Here is a 21,245-nt window from a genome sequence, read left to right as displayed (position 1 = left end):
GCCGCTTACCCCTATGCCGCTGTGGCTTGCTCACACTTCCCTTCAAGCTGCTTACACTTTCCTTATTACTCTTTTTAATAGAACTTCCTACCCCCCCTTGTCTCTCCCCCGATTTACCCTGTACACCCCCCCTGTAGGGGATTTGCGGACCACCTCCGCCAAAACCTTCTTACCTGGTCTTTGCCCAGGTGTTAAAACATCATCTAATTCAGTCAACCCCGCTGGTCTCTTCCTAGAGCTTCCTCCCAAAGCCACCTCCTCCTCAGGTACATCCTCCCTGTGTACCTCTGCCACTACAAGTGTATCCTTTCCAGTGTTCCCTACTACTTCCGACTTCTCACTCAGGCCTTGCAATTGCTGCTCTTCACTGATCCGTCCATCCATGTCCTCCCCTACCAAGGCCTCCTCCAAGAATTCCTGGAGCACTGACTCCAAGGACACCTCCTGTGTCGTCTCCACTACTTCCTCCACCACCTCAGATGTTGGAGAAGGATCTCCCTCCTCCACCGGGAGTGTGACACACGTCCCCATCTGTTCACCCTCCTTCTCCACCTCCTCACTCCATAGAGTAGACCCATTCTTCGCCGCCGCCACCACACTCGCCTGCTGGACGTCCTCCACCGGGACTAACACCCCCGGGGCAACTCTACGTGCACATTGTGCCGCCATATGGTCAAAAGAGCCACAAAGACGACACGTTCTCCTTTGCCCCACATACGACACATATACCTGATTTCTGGTGCCTGGCAACATTACATACGAAGGTATAGGCGTCTTTAAAGTCATCTTGATGTTGTATGACCCTTCCGGGAGGCCCACATATGGTCCATCCCGCCAAACCCCACCTCTGGCTTCATGAATGACTCAATACTTGCGAAAAACTTCCTGTATACCAAACTGAGTTGCCTCGAAGGGTACATTCCTCACTCGTACCCACGTGTAGAATGTAGATACGTCATGCATGCACACATCCATCGTCGAGTTGAGACACATTCGTCGTTCCTGGTACTCCTCCACCACACTGCTGTAGTAGCTATTCCTCAGGAACTTCACAAATACTCGTTTCATCCCATTAAGGGCCACACCATACAGTTCCTCATTAGGGATACCATATAAATCCCTAATAATTGCAGGTAGAACGACGTTCATCGTAGCAGGGCTCAGAGAACCCCTCAACAGCTCAATGCAAACTGTATTAATCCTCCTGCCGGTGTACTCCGCCATGTCTGAACAGTGAAAACTGCGCAGAAACCAGGTGTAGTGGGAGCTACTGCACAGTGCGTCCGCACGGCCCAACAAAGGAGAAAGGGGGGGGGGAGGGCGATCAGGAACACATTAAGTATTGGAGTGGTTGTGTTGGTTCGTCTGGTGGAGGTCAAAAGCAAGTAAGTCAAACACAAAGGGAGTGTTTTAAGTGCGTATAGAGCTATCTCACTAATGTGTTCTGACTACAAGATTTTTGCAAAGATATTAGGTAATAGGATGAAGAAGGTAATTGGTGTGGTTGTACACAGGGGTCAGATGGGTATACCAGGACGAAGTATGAGAGTTGGGCATGGACGCATAAGGGACTTTCTGGAGGGTTGCGAGGGGGGAGGACTTTTGGGTATTGATTGGGAGAATGCATATGACTGTGTGAATAGAAAATTTTTGAGGGCTTGTTTGTTGCGTCTGGGGTTTGGACTGGGAGTGGCGAGGTGGGTTGATACGCTATACTCAGCGGCTATGGTAAGGGTCCAAGTTAATGGCAGATTGGGAAGGCTGGTTAAAATGGAGAGGGGATTACGGCAGGGGTGCCCTCTTTCACAAATTCTGTTTGCGTGCATGCAACATCCGTTCTATGGGCTCGTTGAGGGGGTGGGAGCTTTAAATGGGGAGAGGGAAGGGCGCTCAGGCATTGTGGGGTATGTGGATGATACCACTATCCTGATAGAAGGGGTGGAGGAATTGCGTATGATGGGGAAGGTGTTGGGGATTTTTGGGGAGGTGTCGGGAATGAGAGTAAATAGGGCGAAATCGTGTTTACTGGAGGTGGGTGCTTGGGTGGGGGGGGGGTGGCTTGGGGTTGGAGTTTGGGTGGGCAGTGGTGGATAATTTGAAGATTTGTGGAGTTTTATACATGGCGAATGCGCAGGAGGCTAGGCAGGTAAATTCAGAGAGGGTAGTGGAGAAAGTAGTGAGTCGATTAAGGGGTTTACGGGCGGGAGATGTCACATTACAGCAGAGGGCGGTAATAGTTAATTCGCTGGTTTACAGTAAGGTTTGGGATATAGCGGAAGTGTATCCTTTGAGAACACAGGACGTACAAGAAATACAGAGACGTGCTCTACGTTATGTTTGGGGTTTTGGGAGAGCATGGCTGAGCAAGGAAGTGGTGATGTCGAATGTGCGCAGAGGGGGTGTGGGTCTTTTAGCACTGGGGCAGAGGGTGAAAGCGATATATGTAAAACAGTCATTCGTTAGGGCTGGAGGGGAAAGAGGGGTAAGAGTGGGGAAGGTGATGGGGGATGTGCGGAGATGGTGGGGAGGTAAAGAGTTAATTGAATGTGAGGATATGCTGAGGGTTTTGTTATTGGTTAAAGATGTTGAGCGACTTAAAGTGGGGCGTTTGGTATCATTGAGTGGGAGGAAGGAAATCCTGCAGGGTGTATCGGTCTATCCATTGTATGATTGGGGGACGATATGGGAAGACTTCCGGAGGCTCAGGTTAATGCCTTGGGTACGTGAGTTGGTATACAGATTCATGATGGGGATCCTAGCTTCAAAAGCAGTTTTGAGTTTAATGGGTTTGGTGAGGGAACCGTCCTGCAGTCAGTGTGGTGAGCTGGAAACGGCATTTCATGCGGTTTATTTTTGTGAAGAATTGAGGGAGGTACGGATGTGGTTGGCGAGGGTTTTTAGTCTGTTAGGTGGGGGTAATGTAGAGACCCTGCGAGCTTTAACATTAGAGGTAAAAGGGGTATCACGGGAGGTAAAAAGGGCGATTATGTATGTGGTAGTGGATTTTCTGTATATTTCCTGGGGAATGAGAGATGCTGGGGGTAGGATTCGAATTAAGGCAATTGCAGCGCATATATACAGGACTGCTGGTAGGAACAAACTTATTTATGGGAGTCAGTGGGGAGCTTGTTTTCCAGAGAACTACGGAGAGATTACAGTCAGTCGTCTCCTGCAATTGGTACAGTGATAACCATGTAGGGGACTGGTTTTCTTTGGTAGTCGGGTTTTCAAGGGTTTTCAGTGGTGGTGGCGCGTATGGGAATGGTTTTAGCGAATGACAAGGGTGGATGGTATGAGGTGCAATGAATTATGGTTGGGTGGTAACTAGTCTGATTCCGGTTGCTGTTGTAGGAATGGAACAAGTAAAACTGTGTGCACGTGTGAATTGCTTTGGGTATGGAGGTGAATGTGTGTGAATGTAGTGTGTGTGTTAAAAGTAATGTTCTATAAGATAGGAAAGCTCCCGGTGTGTGGCGTTATTATGAGGAAATCAAGATATGTCAGGTAAAATGGTGTTCAGGGTTAATTTAACTTTCTGGCTTAGATCATAATATATCAGATGAACGATTTCGTGGTTCTTAAACTTTCATGTACAGTAATTTGTGTGTGTGTGTTTTTTTTTTTAGGGAAAAATAATAATGTAACTACTTTTGGAGTGGTGAGACACTCCTGTGTCAAATTAGTAATGTATCATCTGATGGATGATGGTAAAAGTTTGTATATATGCCACAAACAATTACGAATAACAAGTGTTGTGTTGTTTCTGTGTACACAGTTTTATAGATAATATTTAAATATGTATTCTCTTAGCTTGTTTTTTAACTTTTGTGTAATGGTTCAACGTTTAGTTGGTGCAGGGATGGCACAAGAACACCTGGGTGTTCAAGTGTGAATGTAATGGTTCAACGTTTAGTTGGTGCAGGGATGGCACAAGAACACCTGGGTGTTCAAGTGTGAATGTAATGGTTCAACGTTTAGTTGGTGCAGGGATGGCACAAGAACACCTGGGTGTTCAAGTGTGAATGTAATGGTTCAACGTTTAGTTGGTGCAGGGATGGCACAAGAACACCTGGGTGTTCAAGTGTGAATGTAATGGTTCAACGTTTAGTTGGTGCAGGGATGGCACAAGAACACCTGGGTGTTCAAGTGTGAATGTAATGGTTCAACGTTTAGTTGGTGCAGGGATGGCACAAGAACACCTGGGTGTTCAAGTGTGAATGTAATGGTTCAACGTTTAGTTGGTGCAGGGATGGCACAAGAACACCTGGGTGTTCAAGTGTGAATGTAATGGTTCAACGTTTAGTTGGTGCAGGGATGGCACAAGAACACCTGGGTGTTCAAGTGTGAATGTAATGGTTCAACGTTTAGTTGGTGCAGGGATGGCACAAGAACACCTGGGTGTTCAAGTGTGAATGTAATGGTTCAACGTTTAGTTGGTGCAGGGATGGCACAAGAACACCTGGGTGTTCAAGTGTGAATGTAATGGTTCAACGTTTAGTTGGTGCAGGGATGGCACAAGAACACCTGGGTGTTCAAGTGTGAATGTAATGGTTCAACGTTTAGTTGGTGCAGGGATGGCACAAGAACACCTGGGTGTTCAAGTGTGAATGTAATGGTTCAACGTTTAGTTGGTGCAGGGATGGCACAAGAACACCTGGGTGTTCAAGTGTGAATGTAATGGTTCAACGTTTAGTTGGTGCAGGGATGGCACAAGAACACCTGGGTGTTCAAGTGTGAATGTAATGGTTCAACGTTTAGTTGGTGCAGGGATGGCACAAGAACACCTGGGTGTTCAAGTGTGAATGTAATGGTTCAACGTTTAGTTGGTGCAGGGATGGCACAAGAACACCTGGGTGTTCAAGTGTGAATGTAATGGTGCAACGTTTAGTTGGTGCAGGGATGGCACAAGAACACCTGGGTGTTCAAGTGTGAATGTAATGGTGCAACGTTTAGTTGGTGCAGGGATGGCACAAGATCACCTGGGTGTTCAAGTGTGAATGTAATGGTGCAACGTTTAGTTGGTGCAGGGATGGCACAAGAACACCTGGGTGTTCAAGTGTGAATGTAATGGTGCAACGTTTAGTTGGTGCAGGGATGGCACAAGAACACCTGGGTGTTCAAGTGTGAATGTAATGGTGCAACGTTTAGTTGGTGCAGGGATGGCACAAGAACACCTGGGTGTTCAAGTGTGAATGTAATGGTTCAACGTTTAGTTGGTGCAGGGATGGTACAAGAACACCTGGGTGTTCAAGTGTGAATGTAATGGTTCAACGTTTAGTTGGTGCAGGGATGGCACAAGAACACCTGGGTGTTCAAGTGTGAATGTAATGGTTCAACGTTTAGTTGGTGCAGGGATGGCACAAGAACACCTGGGTGTTCAAGTGTGAATGTAATGGTTCAACGTTTAGTTGGTGCAGGGATGGCACAAGAACACCTGGGTGTTCAAGTGTGAATGTAATGGTGCAACGTTTAGTTGGTGCAGGGATGGCACAAGAACACCTGGGTGTTCAAGTGTGAATGTAATGGTGCAACGTTTAGTTGGTGCAGGGATGGCACAAGAACACCTGGGTGTTCAAGTGTGAATGTAATGGTGCAACGTTTAGTTGGTGCAGGGATGGCACAAGAACACCTGGGTGTTCAAGTGTGAATGTAATGGTGCAACGTTTAGTTGGTGCAGGGATGGCACAAGAACACCTGGGTGTTCAAGTGTGAATGTAATGGTGCAACGTTTAGTTGGTGCAGGGATGGTACAAGAACACCTGGGTGTTCAAGTGTGAATGTAATGGTGCAACGTTTAGTTGGTGCAGGGATGGCACAAGAACACCTGGGTGTTCAAGTGTGAATGTAATGGTGCAACGTTTAGTTGGTGCAGGGATGGTACAAGAACACCTGGGTGTTCAAGTGTGAATGTAATGGTGCAACGTTTAGTTGGTGCAGGGATGGCACAAGAACACCTGGGTGTTCACCTGGGTGTTCACCTGGGTGTTCAGTGTGAATGTAATGGTGCAACGTTGAATGTAATGGTGCAGTTGGTGCAGGGATGGGAACACCTGGGTGTTCAAGTGTGAATGTAATGGTTCAACGTTTAGTTGGTGCAGGGATGGTACAAGAACACCTGGGTGTTCAAGTGTGAATGTAATGGTTCAACGTTTAGTTGGTGCAGGGATGGTACAAGAACACCTGGGTGTTCAAGTGTGAATGTAATGGTTCAACGTTTAGTTGGTGCATGGCACAAGAACACCTGGGTGTTCAAGTGTGAATGTAATGGTGCAACGTTTAGTTGGTGCAGGGATGGCACAAGAACACCTGGGTGTTCAAGTGTGAATGTAATGGTGCAACGTTTAGTTGGTGCAGGGATGGCACAAGAACACCTGGGTGTTCAAGTGTGAATGTAATGGTGCAACGTTTAGTTGGTGCAGGGATGGTACAAGAACACCTGGGTGTTCAAGTGTGAATGTAATGGTGCAACGTTTAGTTGGTGCAGGGATGGCACAAGAACACCTGGGTGTTCAAGTGTGAATGTAATGGTGCAACGTTTAGTTGGTGCAGGGATGGCACAAGAACACCTGGGTGTTCAAGTGTGAATGTAATGGTGCAACGTTTAGTTGGTGCAGGGATGGCACAAGAACACCTGGGTGTTCAAGTGTGAATGTAATGGTGCAACGTTTAGTTGGTGCAGGGATGGCACAAGAACACCTGGGTGTTCAAGTGTGAATGTAATGGTGCAACGTTTAGTTGGTGCAGGGATGGCACAAGAACACCTGGGTGTTCAAGTGTGAATGTAATGGTGCAACGTTTAGTTGGTGCAGGGATGGCACAAGAACACCTGGGTGTTCAAGTGTGAATGTAATGGTGCAACGTTTAGTTGGTGCAGGGATGGTAGAAGAACACCTGGGTGTTCAAGTGTGAATGTAATGGTTCAACGTTTAGTTGGTGCAGGGATGGTAGAAGAACACCTGGGTGTTCAAGTGTGAATGTAATGGTGCAACGTTTAGTTGGTGCAGGGATGGCACAAGAACACCTGGGTGTTCAAGTGTGAATGTAATGGTTCAACGTTTAGTTGGTGCAGGGATGGTAGAAGAACACCTGGGTGTTCAAGTGTGAATGTAATGGTGCAACGTTTAGTTGGTGCAGGGATGGCACAAGAACACCTGGGTGTTCAAGTGTGAATGTAATGGTGCAACGTTTAGTTGGTGCAGGGATGGCACAAGAACACCTGGGTGTTCAAGTGTGAATGTAATGGTGCAACGTTTAGTTGGTGCAGGGATGGCACAAGAACACCTGGGTGTTCAAGTGTGAATGGCTCTGGGTATGGAGGTGCATGTGTGTAAATGTAGTGTGTGGTGTATGAATGTAATTTTCTCAACGATAAGAAGGCTCCCTGTGTTTGGAGTTATTATGAGGAAAACATGATACAATGTACAGTAAACTGGTGACTAGGGTTAATTTATCTTTATGGCTGAGTTCATAATATATCAGATAAACAAGTTAGTGGTTATTAAACAACTCTCATGTATAGTAAATTTCTATTTTTTTTTTTAGGAAAATATAATAATGTACATTCTTTTAGGGGTGGTGATACACTCCATTGTCAAAATAGCAATGTAACATTTGATGAAATCTAGTAAAAGTTTGTATATAACCTAATCTGTTGGTGATATTAGTTTCTTTCCTTCGGGGTGAAGGGGGAAGATTAGTAAAAAAAATTTCTGCCAGGATCAGATCTATCAAAATTAACGGTAATCGTGACAAGTGTATGGAAATATAAAATTAACAGTGTTACAGAATCAGTTATGGCATTTGTAAGGATTCTGTATGAAGGATATATAAATAACAAAGTGGAAAAAATAATGCAGATTGTAGGTTTGGTGTCATCTTTGGTTATAATAATAATAATGATGAATATTGTTATGTTATCTTATGTAATCTTACTTAACATAGTAACATGGGATATAATGTATAGGGGATGAGGGACAGTTGTGACAACACAACGTTAATCGTCTGTCTTCATTTACATTTTAGACAATGAGATTTATAATTTTGTGTAAGAACTGATACTGTGTTCTTTTATCTATTAATGTATTGTGTTGTTTTAAATAAAAATAAAAAAAAAAAAAAATCCTGTTTGCCTGTGTTCAAGACCCTTTTTACAGACTCATTGAGGCACGTATCTGTGGGGGGGGGGGCAGGGGAGGTGGGGTGTGGGCCGGGGATTGTAAGATACGTCGACGACACGACGGTACTTGTGCGGGAGGTGGGAGAGGTCATTCGTACATTTGGGGAGGCTACGGGGATGAGGGTTAATGTGGAGAAATCTTGCTTCTTAAAGTTGGGAAATTGGAACTGGCAGGGGGATTGGGATGCTGGTGTGGAGTGGAGGGTGGTGGATAGCTTAAAGATATGTGGAATAGTGTTTATGGAGAATCAAGTGCGGTCGAGAGAGGTGAACTCAGAGCGTATTGTGGAACGGGTGCAGCATAGATTGGGGAGTTTGCGCCCGTATCATTTGACATTGTTGCAGAGGGCCATCGTGGTAAACACGTTACTATACAGTAAGGTTTGGCATGTGGCGGCAGTTTACCCCTTAACGGGACAAGGAGTTACAAGAATTTTAAAGCAGGTGTTTAGGTTTATATGGGGTTCTGGGTGTGATTGGCTGAGGGAGGTGGTAATGCTGCCGGTACGTCAGGGGGGGGGGGGGTTAGGGTTATTGGATCTACGGCGTTGGGTAAAATGTGTTTTCTTACGAAGGGAATATGTACGGGTTGGGTGTGGGGGGGGGTTAAAGCTTCTGTATGAGGGAGTGCAGAGGTTGTATGTGGGTGCAGAGTTGAGGGAATGTGAGAAGGTGCTGCGTACCCTCATGGTCCTACAGGAGCCTGGCAAGGTTCGCATAGGGGTTTTGGCGAGAATAATTGGGAGCCGGGTGGTGGTGCTGGAGGAGGGAATATACCCCATGTATGGATGGGAAGGTATTTGGTATCGTTTTCGTAAGTTGAAGCTCAGACCTCGGGTGCGGGAGGTTATGTTCCGCTTCCTGCATGGCATTTTGCCATCAGGAGCGGCCCTGCGGGCGAGGCGAATAGTAGAGGAGAGTGGGTGTGGAATGTGTGGTGGCGAGGATACGGCATATCATGCTGTGTATTTTTGCGAATGTTTGGGGAATGTTAGGGATTGGATGAGTAGGATTGTGAGGCTAGTGGGAGGGGGAGGGCATACCGGTGTTGAGATCGCTCGTTTTGGATGTGGGACGGGTGCCAGAGAGTACACAACGTGCATTGGCATATTTAATGGTAGATTTCGTGTACGTGTCGTGGGGTATGCGTGGGAATGGGGATTGGGTGGCGAGGAAACAGGTACTGGCAGCTACTTTTTATAGGACGGTTTGCAGGAACAGGGAAATATATGGATCGTGGTGGGAGGGAGCCTTCCCTGTAGGTTATCGTAGTTTAACTATTGGGATCTTACTCGCTTTGTAGTGGGGGGGGTTGTCATGGCTGGGGCAAGGATTGAGAATGTCATCCGGGGTTTCAATGGGCTCGCCGTCGGGAGTGTGTGTGTGTGTGTGTGTGTGTGTGTGTGTGTGTGTGTGTGTGTGTGTGTGGTGTGGTGTGGGTGTATGGCTCAGATATAAACGAGGGAAGGTTCAGTGTGTTAGTAGGTGTTAGGAGGTACGTGTGATGCTAGCTGGATTAAGTGTGTGTGTGTGTGTGTGTGTGTGTGTGTGTGTGTGTGTGTGTGTGTGTGTGTGTGTGTGTGTGTGTGTGGTGTGGTGTGGGTGTATGGCTCAGATATAAACGAGGGAAGGTTCAGTGTGTTAGTAGGTGTTAGGAGGTACGTGTGATGCTAGCTGGATTAAGTGTGTGTGTGTGTGTGTGTGTGTGTGTGTGTGTGTGTGTGTGTGTGTGTGTGTGTGGTGTGGGTGTATGGCTCAGATATAAACGAGGGAAGGTTCAGTGTGTCAGTAGGTGTCAGGAGGTACGTGTGATGCTAGCTGGATTAAGTGTGTGTGTGTGTGTGTGTGTGTGTGTGTGTGTGTGTGTGTGTGTGGTGTGGTGTGGGTGTATGGCTCAGATATAAACGAGGGAAGGTTCAGTGTGTCAGTAGGTGTCAGGAGGTACGTGTGATGCTAGCTGGATTAAGTGTGTGTGTGTGTGCGTGTGTGTGTGTGTGTGTGTGTGTGTGTGTGTGTGTGTGTGGTGTGGTGTGGGTGTATGGCTCAGATATAAACGAGGGAAGGTTCAGTGTGTCAGTAGGTGTTAGGAGGTACGTGTGATGCTAGCTGGTCAGTAGGTGTTAGGAGGTACGTGTGATGCTAGCTGGATTAAGTGTGTGTGTGTGTGTGTGTGTGTGTGTGTGTGTGTGTGTGTGTGTGTGTGTGTGTGGTGTGGTGTGGGTGTATGGCTCAGATATAAACGAGGGAAGGTTCAGTGTGTCAGTAGGTGTCAGGAGGTACGTGTGATGCTAGCTGGTCAGTAGGTGTTAGGAGGTACGTGTGATGCTAGCTGGTCAGTAGGTGTCAGGAGGTACGTGTGATGCTAGCTGGATTAAGTGTGTGATCCAGTTTGATAGTGGAGAATTTAGGTTTATATCTTTGCATGCGTGTCCCATGGGATGACTGTATTACTCTCTGTGTATATAACGCCTTGCTATGCTTGGTCACTTACCATCACACCTCTGTCAGAGGGTTGAGGTATATATTATTGTTTAGAGGTATTGTACGCATGTATGCAGTAAGAATGCTTGGGTGTGGTTTGTTGTGATTGAGATACTGTTGCGATGTGACAGGCTTATATGCTCATGTACAGCTGGGAGACTGAGTGACAGGGAACTGTATGCTGCCGAGAGACAGTGGTGGTTGTCTAAATGAGGGGGAAAAGGGGGGGGGGTGTACTAGAATGTTTTGTGTTATAGGAGACAGCATTGAACGTTGCCCTATTAAGGGCTCATCTCTGATTGGAGGTTAATGAGATAGGATTATATACACATATACGGATTACGGGGTTATTTTCCAAACTGTTCATACTGTGTACCTTGTGTGTGGTGAGAGGAGGCATATATCAACTTATTGTTTAATGTCACTTTGTTTTATGTAAAAATTTATATATGTTTGGTTTTGGTTCATTTAAAGTGTATATTAATTTAGGTCACAACCCTGGTACTGTTTTTGTTAAGTCCTATGTTCTTGATGCAAGTTTTTCATGTATGGTTACAGTTACATATACAGAGTTTATACATGCAAGTTTTGTAGCATTTTTTGTCACGTATGTTCAGGTGTGGGTAGTACATCGTTTAGTTACAAGGATGGTGTATTTCTTATTATAGCTTCAGGTTTAGTGATTTCAGTCAATCATGTATGATTACATGTATATTGTATACCTGTGCTCTAAATAAAACATACAATATTAGGGGATGAATAGCTACGGAATGTTTAGGTACATAAAATACTAATACTACAACGTACAGTAAGAGGCCAAAGCATTAGTTTATATATAAAAACTTTTGTATATACAGTTTTCATACAATATATGAATACAAATGTCAGTTTTGGCTAGTGGCAATTTTATTATGTATGTTCAGGGGTAGGTTGTCAACCGTTAGTTATAAGGATGTTTTCTTATAAATGGTTATCATGTATTGTGATTATGTGTGATATGCATGTATACTGTATATTTTAAATAAAAAAAAATTAGCAAGAACTCATTTAAAATTAAGTCCTTTCTAAAATTTTCTCTTATACGTTCAAAGATATATATTTTTTCATTAATCTTGATGTAAAAATTTATAATTTTGCTCCAAAAGAATCTTAGAAAACTTACCTAACCTTATTATAACAAGAACAATTTATTTTAGCCTAACCCAACTAAATATATTTTAGATTTGTTTACAGTAATTTAATACTAAACAAACACAGTGAAATATATTTTTTTTCGCTAGGTTCAGAATGATTTTGGCGAAATTATTGCATACACAAATTTTCATTTGTCCTATACGGCAAGATGAGCCTTGCTATTTAAGCCAAGATCGCAAGTTCTGCCTATTCGGCACGACATATTTATTATTATTTTTTTTTATCACACTGGCCGATTCCCACCAAGGCAGGGTGGCCCGAAAAAGAAAAACTTTCACCATCATTCACTCCATCACTGTCTTGCCAGAAGGGTGCTTTACACTACAGTTTTTAAACTGCAACATTAACACCCCTCCTTCAGAGTGCAGGCACTGTACTTCCCATCTCCGGCCTGCCGGTTTCCCTGAATCCCTTCATAAATGTTACTTTGCTCACACTCCAACAGCACGTCAAGTATTAAAAACCATTTGTCTACATTCACTCCTATCAAACACGCTCACGCATGACTGCAGGAAGTCCAAACCCCTCGCACACAAAACCTCCTTTACCCCCTCCCTCCAACCTTTCCTAGGCCGACCCCTACCCCGCCTTCCTTCCACTACAAACTGATACACTCTTGAAGTCACTCTGTTTCGCTCCATTCTCTCTACATGTCCGAACCACCTCAACAACCCTTCCTCAGCCCTCTGGACAACAGTTTTGGCAATCCCGCACCTCCTCCTAACTTCCAAACTACGAATTCTCTGCATTATATTCACACCACACATTGCCCTCAGACATGACATCTCCACTGCCTCCAGCCTTCTCCTCGCTGCAACATTCATCACCCATGCTTCCCACCCATATAAGAGCGTTGGTAAAACTATACTCTCATACATTCCCCTCTTTGCCTCCAAGGACAAAGTTCTTTGTCTCCACAGACTCCTAAGTGCACCACTCACCCTTTTCCCTTCATTAATTCTATGATTCACCTCATCTTTCATAGACCCATCCGCTGACACGTCCACTCCCAATTATCTGAATACATTCACCTCCTCCATACTCTCTCCCTCCAATCTGATATCCAATCTTTCATCACCTAATCTTTTTGTTATCCTCATAACCTTACTCTTTCCTGTATTCACTTTTAATTTTCTTCTTTTGCACACCCTACCAAATTCATCCACCAATCTCTGCAACTTCTCTTCAGAATATCCCAAGAGCACCGAATATATATATATATATATATATATATATATATATATATATATATATATATATATATATATATATATATATATATATATATATATATATATATATATATATATATATTTGCTTCGTTATGTTCAAATTTATTTCCGCAAAATTTTTTGAAAAAAAAAATTTCAATGTGTTTATATAATTTAAGTAATGTTGAGATTTTCAACTTACCAAAGTCAGCAGGTGTAAACATCACCAAGTTCGTGAATCCAAGTGACAATGTTGTTTCAGTAATAAGACGAAACATTACAGAGTTTGCAATTATTGCTGGAGTCATCTTGATTTTTATTGTCTTGACAGTCGAGCTCTCACATACTTCCTTCGTTGCAACACTGCACAGCTCTCACATACTTCCTTCGTTGCAACACTGCACAGCTCTCACATACTTCCTTCGTTGCAACACTGCACAGCTCTCACATACTTCCTTCGTTGCAACACTGCACAGCTCTCACATACTTCCTTCGTTGCAACACTGCACACCACAACTAAGATGGCAATAAACACATACAAGTCGTAGGAAATTTAGGTTAATAGTCAAAAGGAAATCTTTTACATAATTTTTCTTATGAAATATATTGCTAAAGATCATGAATAATGATCGAAAGTGTATTTTATGACTATTATACACTCACGCACACACACACACACACACACACACACACACACACACACACACACACACACACACACACACACACACACACACACACACATCGGCCTGACGACAATGGAAGGCAGGGGGGTTAAGGGGGACATGATTACGACATACAAAATATTGCGAGGACTTGACAGGGTGGACAGAGACACGATGTTCCAGAAATGGGACACAGAAACAAGGGGATGCAAGTGGAAGTTGATGACTCAGATGAGTCAAAGAGATGTTAGGAAGTAATTCTTTAGTCAAAGAGTTGTCAGGAAGTGGAATAGTCTGGCAAGTGACACGGTGGAGGCAGGAACCATACATAGTTTTAAGACGAGGTATGATTAAGGTCTTGGAGCAGGGAGAGGCAATCCAGTAGCGATCAGTGAAGAGGCAGGGCCAGGAGCTATGACAGAAGATTCAAATTTACAACTTACAGGAACCTACCAATGTGTAATCATACATTCATTATTCCAATCATGACTCTAGGGTTAAAAGGAGTGTTTTCCTTGAAGATTGAGACACTTATGCAGCATATGGGAATCTTTATTCAGGAAACGCTTCGCCACACAGTGGCTTCATCAGTCCAATACAAAGAGGAAGGCGTAAGGAGAGGAGGAGTATGAGGTAATGGGACTTTCACATCAGAGCTTATTTCTTGGGTGGCATTGAAAATTGGGTTGGTCAAATGTTTGTTAGTGGGATGAATTGTAAAGGACCTGCCTAGTATGGGCCAACAGGCCTGCTGCAGAGTTCCTCCTTTCTTATGTTCTTATGTAATCAGTCCCTCAACCTGGAATCGATGTGTTCAGTCCATCAAGATTGATGGACTGAACACATCGACTCCAGGTTGAGGGACTGATTACCTCATATTCCTCCTCTCCTTACGCCTTCCTCTTTGTATTGGACTGATGAAGCCACTGTGTGGCGAAACGTTTCCTGAATAAAGATTCCCATATGCTGCATAAGTGTCTCAATCTTCAACTTGTCGGTTTTTCAAACCATTCATCACAAGTGTTTTCCTTACAATGTTCCTGAGAGCTTAGCATATTTGCAGTCCTTAGTATTTAGAAGATGAAATCAACAAGATATTTAACATAGCCACAAAACAGAAATACCCCAGGGATTTTGTTGAGAAGGTTCTTCTATCAGCTAGGAAGAGTTTCTACAGGACTGAACCTAAGGAAATGCCTGCAGGAAAATGTATTGGTCTTGCCATACAATGACAGTTTGGTCTGCGTGCATGAGGCGCTAAAAAACTCAATATAAATCTGACTTTCTGAAACACTGGGACAGTGAAACAGAAATTGATTAAAAGCACACTGCCTAGTAATGTGGGTGGTGTCTACAAGGTCCCATGCACTCTCTTCCAGTTCTCATACATTGTTCAGACAGGTAAACTAGATTATCCCAACACCAGTTCTCAGTCAGGACATGCCATGTGTCGAATGCTGTCATTAACCATGTCAGCTCTTGCAGTCGCCCACTGGGATGGGCTGCCGCCCAGATGATTGTACCCAACAGTTCCATCATGCATAGAAACATAATTGAGTCCTCCATCTTGAAACATGATAGGAATGATGTAAATAACTTAAATTATGGGCTGTACAAACCCCATAGTTATTTAGTGGATTCTATTGTGCACAGCCTTAAACAACTGCATACAAGTATCGTAATGCTACAGGTGGTTTAGGTGGTGTGCTGCAGTACAGACTGCAACCTGAGTGATATAATATCAGTAGTAAGGAACTAGTCATGGGGGTTCATTTAGGTACAGGTGCACATGGGCGATCATCCTAGGATAGTCCAAAAGAGAGGCAGAGTGACCTATTGAGGACCTCACCCGTCTAGGTACAGCAGTACAAGGTGCACATAGTTGACTGCAACATGGTGATTGCAACTAGTTTAGTGGTATACTGAATTAGGTTGCTAGAATATTATAAAGATAATGATAATAATAATAATGTTGGTAGCGGATGATAGTGGATAATAATGATAGTAATGGTGTTAAAAGGGAAAAATTAGGAATAGCCTAGTTATTTTAAGAAAGAAAAACCTGAATAGGAGAATTCACACAAACATATTAACTGACACAGAGTATTTCCTGAATATTTCAAATAGTTCTGCAACATCGGGTATTACGGGTTGACAAAATAAAGGATTTATTCCTTCTATTTCATAGTTAGAAGGTTGTTCACATTAGCAGCATTATGCATGTAAATGATCCACTGCTGTAATATAACTTCTTATGTCACATGACCTGTTCCTAGCGGTTAGAGCTCAGGCTAGCTATTACCTATCTCCTAGTTATTTTACCTCATGGTATCTGCAAACTGCAGGGTCTATTATACCCGACCCCATATAGGGTGGGGTGTGGGGCACCGGTGTGTGGTTGGCATTCTGCTGTACCTCTCTTCCTGTCATACACTGGCTGCTGCCACCGCGCTACCAGACTCTGATAAAACTCACCCTATATCTCCTGTTGCTGCCCTTGTAGCAGTGCACAGCTCCTGATGATGCACTTAGAAGTGTGATAGTTCTTGAGATGTAGCTCTGAGTTACCTATGTTGTTTTACTTTCTGTTGTATTTTCGTGAATGTTTGGCCAATGTATTTCGTCTTTAAATAAAACATACTTAAAATATAGGGGTGGTAGGAGAAAATTCTCAAACAGCTTCAGGGAGAACCTTGAGTTTTCCCTGAAGCAAGTTTATTCTTTTATCTGAAGATGAGGGTCCCTAGGACAGTTCTAGAGGTGGTACCTCCCTATATTATATATGAGGAAAATACTGTATATATTTTCCAGAAATACAGTATTTATATGTAAATAGATGGCCATACTGTATTTAATAATATTTATGTCACAGAAAACGGAAAGCCTGCGTCTGCGCAGACAGGACTCGCCATCTTGGTTTTGAATTGGATGCAACGTTAATATAATGGGAAGAATTTTTCGTGCTCTAGAGGTTAAAATTGGATTGACACCTCTTAAATAGGAGGCGAAATTGTTGGATGTGCATTCCTGCATAACTTGAGATATCAGACGACTGGACAAGACAGCTCCAGGAACCTCAGATAAGCTCTCTAGATTTGTGTATAATTCTGGCCAGTGTTTTCATAAATTTAGTTAGAGTGAGGTTTTTCGGAGTATGATACAACTTAATATCCAGTCAAATTGGTGAGTGATATTAAGATATATTTTCCTTCTGTTATGTATATGTGAATTTATATATAATCATTTTTTAATATACAGTCCACAAATTTATATATTTACCAGTATTCCTGGTGAATGCATATTTCATTTAATTAATAGGTCTAGAGCAACTTGTGGTTATGACAGTGGTAGGTATCGAAGGGGGACATTTTTTGCGACCTAGGTGTCCCAAATTCCTACTTGTCTATGTAACATTGATAAATAATAATTATCAATGTTCATTTACTGTAATGATATATAATAATACATCCAAGTAAATGTAATTTTCCACAATATATATATATACATATATATATATATATATATATATATATATATATATATATATATATATATATATATATATATATATACATATATATATATATATATATTATTTTTTTTTATTATCACACTGGCCGATTTCCACCAAGGCAGGGTGGCCCGAAAAAAGAAAAACTTTCACCATCATTCACTCGATCACTGTCTTGCCAGAAGGGTGCTTTACACTACAGTTTTTAAACTGCAACATTAACACCCCTCCTTCAGAGTGCAGGCACTGTACTTCCCATCTCCAGGACTCAAGTCCGGCCTGCCGGTTTCCGTGAATCCCTTCATAAATGTTACTTTGCTCACACTCCAACAGCACGTCAAGTATTAAAAAGCATTTGTCTCCATTCACTCCTATCAAACACGCTCACGCACGCCTGCTGGAAGTCCAAGCCCCTCGCACACAAAACCTCCTTTACCCCCTCCCTCCAACCTTTCCTAGGCCGACCCCTACCCCGCCTTCCTTCCACTACAGACTGATACACTCTTGAAGTTATTCTGTTTCGCTCCATTTTCTCCACATGTCCGAACCACCTCAACAACCCTTCCTCAGCCCTATGGACAACAGTTTTCGTAATCCCGCACCTCCTCCTAACTTCCAAACTACGAATTCTCTGAATTATATTCACACCACACATTGCCCTCAGACATGACATCTCCACTGCCTCCAGCCTTCTCCTCGCTGCAACTTTCATCACCCATGCTTCACACCCATATAAGAGCGTTGGTAAAACTATACTCTCATACATTCCCCTCTTTGCCTCCAAGGACAAAGTTCTTTGTCTCCACAGACTCCTAAGTGCACCACTCACCCTTTTCCCCTCATCAATTCTATGATTCACCTCATCTTTCATAGACCCATCCGCTGACACGTCCACTCCCAAATATCTGAATACATTCACCTCCTCCATACTCTCTCCCTCCAATCTGATATCCAATCTTTCATCACCTAATCTTTTTGTTATCCTCATAACCTTACTCTTTCCTGTATTCACTTTCAAGTCTGCCGAATAGGCAAAACTTCAGATCTTGGCATAAATAGCAACGCTCATCTTGCCATATAGGACAAGTGAAAATTTGTGTATGCAATAATTTCGCTAAAATCATTCTGAACCTAACGAAAAAAATATATTTCACTGTGTTTGTTTAGTATTAAATTATTGTAAACAAATCTAAAATATATTTAGTTGGGTTAGGCTAAAATATATTGCGCTACTAATAAGGAAGGTTAGGTAAGTTTTCTAAGTTCCTTTTGGTGCAAAATTATAATTTTTTACATCAACATTAATGAAAAAAATATATCTTTAAACGTATAAGAGAAATTTTTTAGAATAGACTTAATTTTAAAGGAGTTCTTGCTAATTGACTAGTTTTACATATTCGGCAATGACATATATATATATATATATATATATATATATATATATATATATATATATATATATATATATATATATATATATATATATATATATATATATATATACATATGTATATATATATATATATATATATATATATATATATATATATATATATATATATATATATATATATATATATATATATATATATAGTCGTGTGAATAGGCAGAATTTGCGATCTTGGCTTAAATAGCAACCTTCATCTTGCCATATAGGACAAGTGAAAATTTGTGTATGTAATAATTTCGCCAAAATCATTCTGAACCTAATGAAAAAAATATATTTCACTGTGTTTGTATAGTATTAAATTTCTGTAAACAAATCTAAAATATATTTAGTTGGGTTAGGCTAAAATAAATTGTTCTTGTTATAATAAGGTTAGGTAAGTTTTCTTAGATTCTTTTGGTGTAAAATTAATTTTTTTTACATTAACATTAATGAAAAAAACATATCTTTAAACGTATAAGAGGAAATTTTAGAAAGGACTTAATTTTAAATGAGTTCTTGCTAATTGACCAGTTTTACATATTCGGCACGACATATATATATATATATATATATATATATATATATATATATATATATATATATATATATATATATATGTATATATATATATGGTTTAGAAAGACACGTAAGCAAACACTATGACATATTTATTAGAAAACGTTTCGGTCCTGGGACCTTGATCACTTCTAACATACAGAGGTAGAAAGACATTATATATATAGGCGGAGAGGTGTGACGCACGTGACCTGAGGAATGTCATAAGAACATAAGAATGGAGGAACACTGTAGAAGGCCTACTGGCCCATGCGAGGCAGGTCCTTATCAAAACAACCTCTGCCTATGATGAGGACGGGTAGACGTTGAAATCATGTGACTCCTGTGTTGTTGGGTTGGTGGTGCTTAAGTATCATGTATGCCAATGTTTTTGAAATTTTGTAATTTCCAGTGTTGCGTTCTATAGTGTCGGTGACGGCGATTAGTGAGGCTTCTAGGCACCGTCGGCGTCTGAGGTCTGGTTCGGTGAGAACGAGTTGTGCCTCATTCCAGTTCATCAAATGTCCCGTGGAGTCTCTGTGGAGGACACAGGCGTACCTTACATCGTCTCTGTTAGAGGCATTTCGATGCTCATTCAAGCGGACTGCAAGATCTCTGCCTGTCTCGCCTACATATGCAGTTGAACCATCAATAAAGTTTACACTTGAACTCGAAAATGATGGCAAACTTCCTTTCCTCGACGTTCTACTGTGCAGATCTCCCGACAGTGACAAACTTCTCTTCAAAGTGTATAGAAAACCTACCAACAAGGACGATCTTATACACTTTTATTCACACCAAGACACCCGCACTAAGAGAGGAGTCCTCATTGGCTTCTTCTTGAGAGCTCTTCGCATCTCCAGCCCTTGTTTTCTAGAAGAAGAATGCACTTACATAACACAAGCCTTTACACGTCTTCAGTTCCCATCTTTCTTCATCCGAGATTGCAGACTTAAGGCACAAGCTATTCTCAACAAACCGCCCATGGAACAGCCCCTAAGCAGTTCATAGTACTCCCATGTGGTGATGTTGCCACGAATACTCGCCGGGCACTTGCTATGAGTAACATCAACGTTTCCACCATAAACACATCATCTATCAAAGACCTCACTACGAAACGCAGCCCCACACCTCTAACTTCTACAGCAGGTGTCTACACTATCCCCTGTGGGTTCTGTCCCATGAAATATGTAGGCGAGACAGGCAGAGATCTTGCAGTCCGCTTGAATGAGCATCGAAATGCCTCTAACAGAGACGATGTAAGGTACGCCTGTGTCCTCCACAGAGACTCCACGGGACATTTGATGAACTGGAATGAGGCACAACTCGTTCTCACCGAACCAGACCTCAGACGCAGACGGTGCCTAGAAGCCTCACTAATCGCCGTCACCGACACTATAGAACGCAACACTGGAAACTACAAAATTTCAAAAACATTGGCACATGCATGATATGCAAGCACCACCAAGCCCAACAACACAGGAGTCACATGATTTCAACGTCAACCCGTCCTCATCATAGGCAGAGGTTGTTTTGATAAGGACCTGCCTCGCATGGGCCAGTAGGCCTTCTACAGTGTTCCTCCATTCTTATGTTCTTATGACATTCCTCAGGTCACGTGCGTCACACCTCACTCTCCGCCTATATATATAATGCCTTTCTACCTCTGTATGTTAGAAGTGATCAAGGTCCCAGGACCGAAACGTTTTCTAATAAATATGTCATAGTGTTTCCTTACGTGTCTTTCTAAACCAACTTGTCGGTATTTATTACCAAGGTTTATACCATATATATATATATATATATATATATATATATATATATATATATATATATATATATATATATATATATATATATATATATATATATATATATATATATGCAAAACAACCACTGTGAAAGAATAGAGAAATTCCAAGTGCTTTCGTGACTACTCACATTATCAAGGAACTATGAAAGTACAGCATCCAAGGAAGGTATGTAAGGGGTCAGTCCAACACCTCACTATCAGATCCCAAAA

At 42.2% G+C, this 21,245-nt stretch overlaps 1 protein-coding gene across 1 annotated transcript in view; it reads right to left on the bottom strand.

Moving 5' to 3' along the window:
- The window catches only part of LOC128694087 (uncharacterized), a 74,538-nt gene extending 60,964 nt beyond the window's left edge, over positions 1–13,574 (bottom strand). Inside the window, exon 1 of the mRNA XM_070096003.1 lies at positions 13,265–13,574. Within this exon, the coding sequence (XP_069952104.1) occupies positions 13,265–13,370 (106 nt within the window). The 5' untranslated portion in view covers positions 13,371–13,574. The remainder of the gene's footprint in view (positions 1–13,264) is intronic.
- Between the last annotated feature and the right edge of the window lie 7,671 nt (positions 13,575–21,245).

The sequence above is a fragment of the Cherax quadricarinatus genome, chromosome 52 (assembly GCF_038502225.1).
Source record: "Cherax quadricarinatus isolate ZL_2023a chromosome 52, ASM3850222v1, whole genome shotgun sequence".
Taxonomy (NCBI): domain Eukaryota; kingdom Metazoa; phylum Arthropoda; class Malacostraca; order Decapoda; family Parastacidae; genus Cherax; species Cherax quadricarinatus.
This window is presented reverse-complemented; position numbering and strand designations above follow the sequence as displayed.